At 34.6% G+C, this 1,739-nt stretch overlaps 1 protein-coding gene across 1 annotated transcript; it reads left to right on the plus strand.

Annotated features, from left to right (window-relative positions):
* Positions 1–603: 603 nt before the first annotated feature.
* On the plus strand, positions 604–921 carry BDCG_06687 (uncharacterized protein; the record flags this gene model as incomplete). The annotated part of the gene is made up of 1 exon (XM_045422441.1): positions 604–921. One exon carries the CDS (start codon positions 604–606, stop codon positions 919–921), a length of 318 nt encoding a protein of 105 aa, XP_045278079.1.
* Positions 922–1,739: the final 818 nt, after the last annotated feature.

Here is a 1,739-nt window from a genome sequence, read left to right on the forward strand (position 1 = left end):
CTCAGTTATCTGCTTTAATTAAAGTAAGATTCTCTTTAATCAGTGATTAATCTCTACAGTGCTTTTAACAGTGATATTAACTGACTTCTTCTTAAAGTCAGTTATTCTGAGATGTTTTTCTATCTCAGAGATTCACACTTTCATCTTCTTTTACAGATAAGTAAGAAGAACCTTCTCAGTCTTGACAGAATTCATCAATACTTGAAGCTTCAAGACTCTCACTCTGTACTACTTGAGTATCTGAGCTTCTTATCAGAGCTGACACAATATCTTCTTGTAGAATAGATAATACTTGCAGAGAGACAGAAGTCATTATTACAGATGCAACAGAAATAATAGAAGTGAGAGAAGAAGTGAGTATATAAGATCTCTCTCTTCTTCAGCTGCTTGACACAGTGCAGATAAGTAGCAGTGTCAGTCAGAGACTGTATCAGAGTCTCTTCACAGAGAGAAGATGAAGAAATCATAGAACTCTGTAGACTCAACTCAGTAGCATTCTGAGCAGGGCTCAGATGTGTCACAGAAGAGAAACTACAGATTAAGCTTCTCAGAGTCACTGTTCTTAGAATCAAGCTCTTCTCAGATTCCTCTTCAAATGATCACATGAAGTCATATATCACTGTATTGACTGAGAAGGGAGGCAGCATCACAACAGCAGTGAGGAGAGCAGGGAATGAACTGAACATGAACAAACTGACTGGCAGAAGGGACAACACCTCACTGCAAGGCACAGTGACTACCGCCACAGCTGCAAAAGAAGCAGGAGAAGAAGGAGATATGACAATAAAAGCAGTGCTCTCACAGCTCATTGACACTGTCACCTTCAACCTGACTTTCTTGATAGTCACAGAGGCCGCCGCTGCACCACAAAGACATTTATTCACTAGAAAACATCAGAATAAGCCCTCTATTATTCTTTAAGAATGATACTCTCATGCACTCACTGTTGTAATTGAGGAAAGAGAAAAGAAAAATGTTTTATAGAGAGAGAGATCTTTTTAAAAAATCCTGTCACTACTGTTAGCTTTGTCTCTAAAATATATCACTTTTGCAGAGAATTTCATATATAGAATAGAATATGTTAAGAGATCTGTAAGTCACTTGTTAACTATATTTTTTCACATTTCAAATCAATATATAAGAAACTCACTTATCATATGTTTGATTTGAATGAAGATGAAAAAGAAAGATCTACACAGTCAGTAGAAAAACTCATCTTTATATCATACACAGTATATGTACTGTCAATCAGTTGATAACTATTACTATATAATAAAGATAATTTCTAATCTGATAATCTTGAGAGTATAGAGACTATACTCTTAAAGAGAAGAGTATTATTATACTCTCAGCTGTGCTAAGACTCTGTTACAGTTTCACACAGCTTATCACTTCTATGTGAATAATTTCATCTCATTCAAACCAGTTTTCAATCACTCTATGATATCATTTGAATGTATCATAGAAAGATCTGATTAATGAATATAAGAATCTCACTTCTATATAAGATCAGCAGATTACTCTTTCTTGATAATGAGACACTGCTGAGGTATCACTCCAGCTATTCTCACTTATGAAATGAGAGAAGAGTATTCACTCATTGTTTATATAGAATAGCTAGATGCTGACTTCTCATCAAAGAAGTCAGTGATTCATTTTTCTTCTACTGAAATATACATAAGAGTTACTGTGTGTCTTATACAATCTTCTTAGTATACTAAGTATCATATCTGTAATAT

Source organism: Blastomyces dermatitidis (genome assembly GCF_000003525.1).
Source record: "Blastomyces dermatitidis ER-3 genomic scaffold supercont1.7, whole genome shotgun sequence".
Classification (NCBI taxonomy): Eukaryota; Fungi; Ascomycota; class Eurotiomycetes; order Onygenales; family Ajellomycetaceae; genus Blastomyces; species Blastomyces dermatitidis.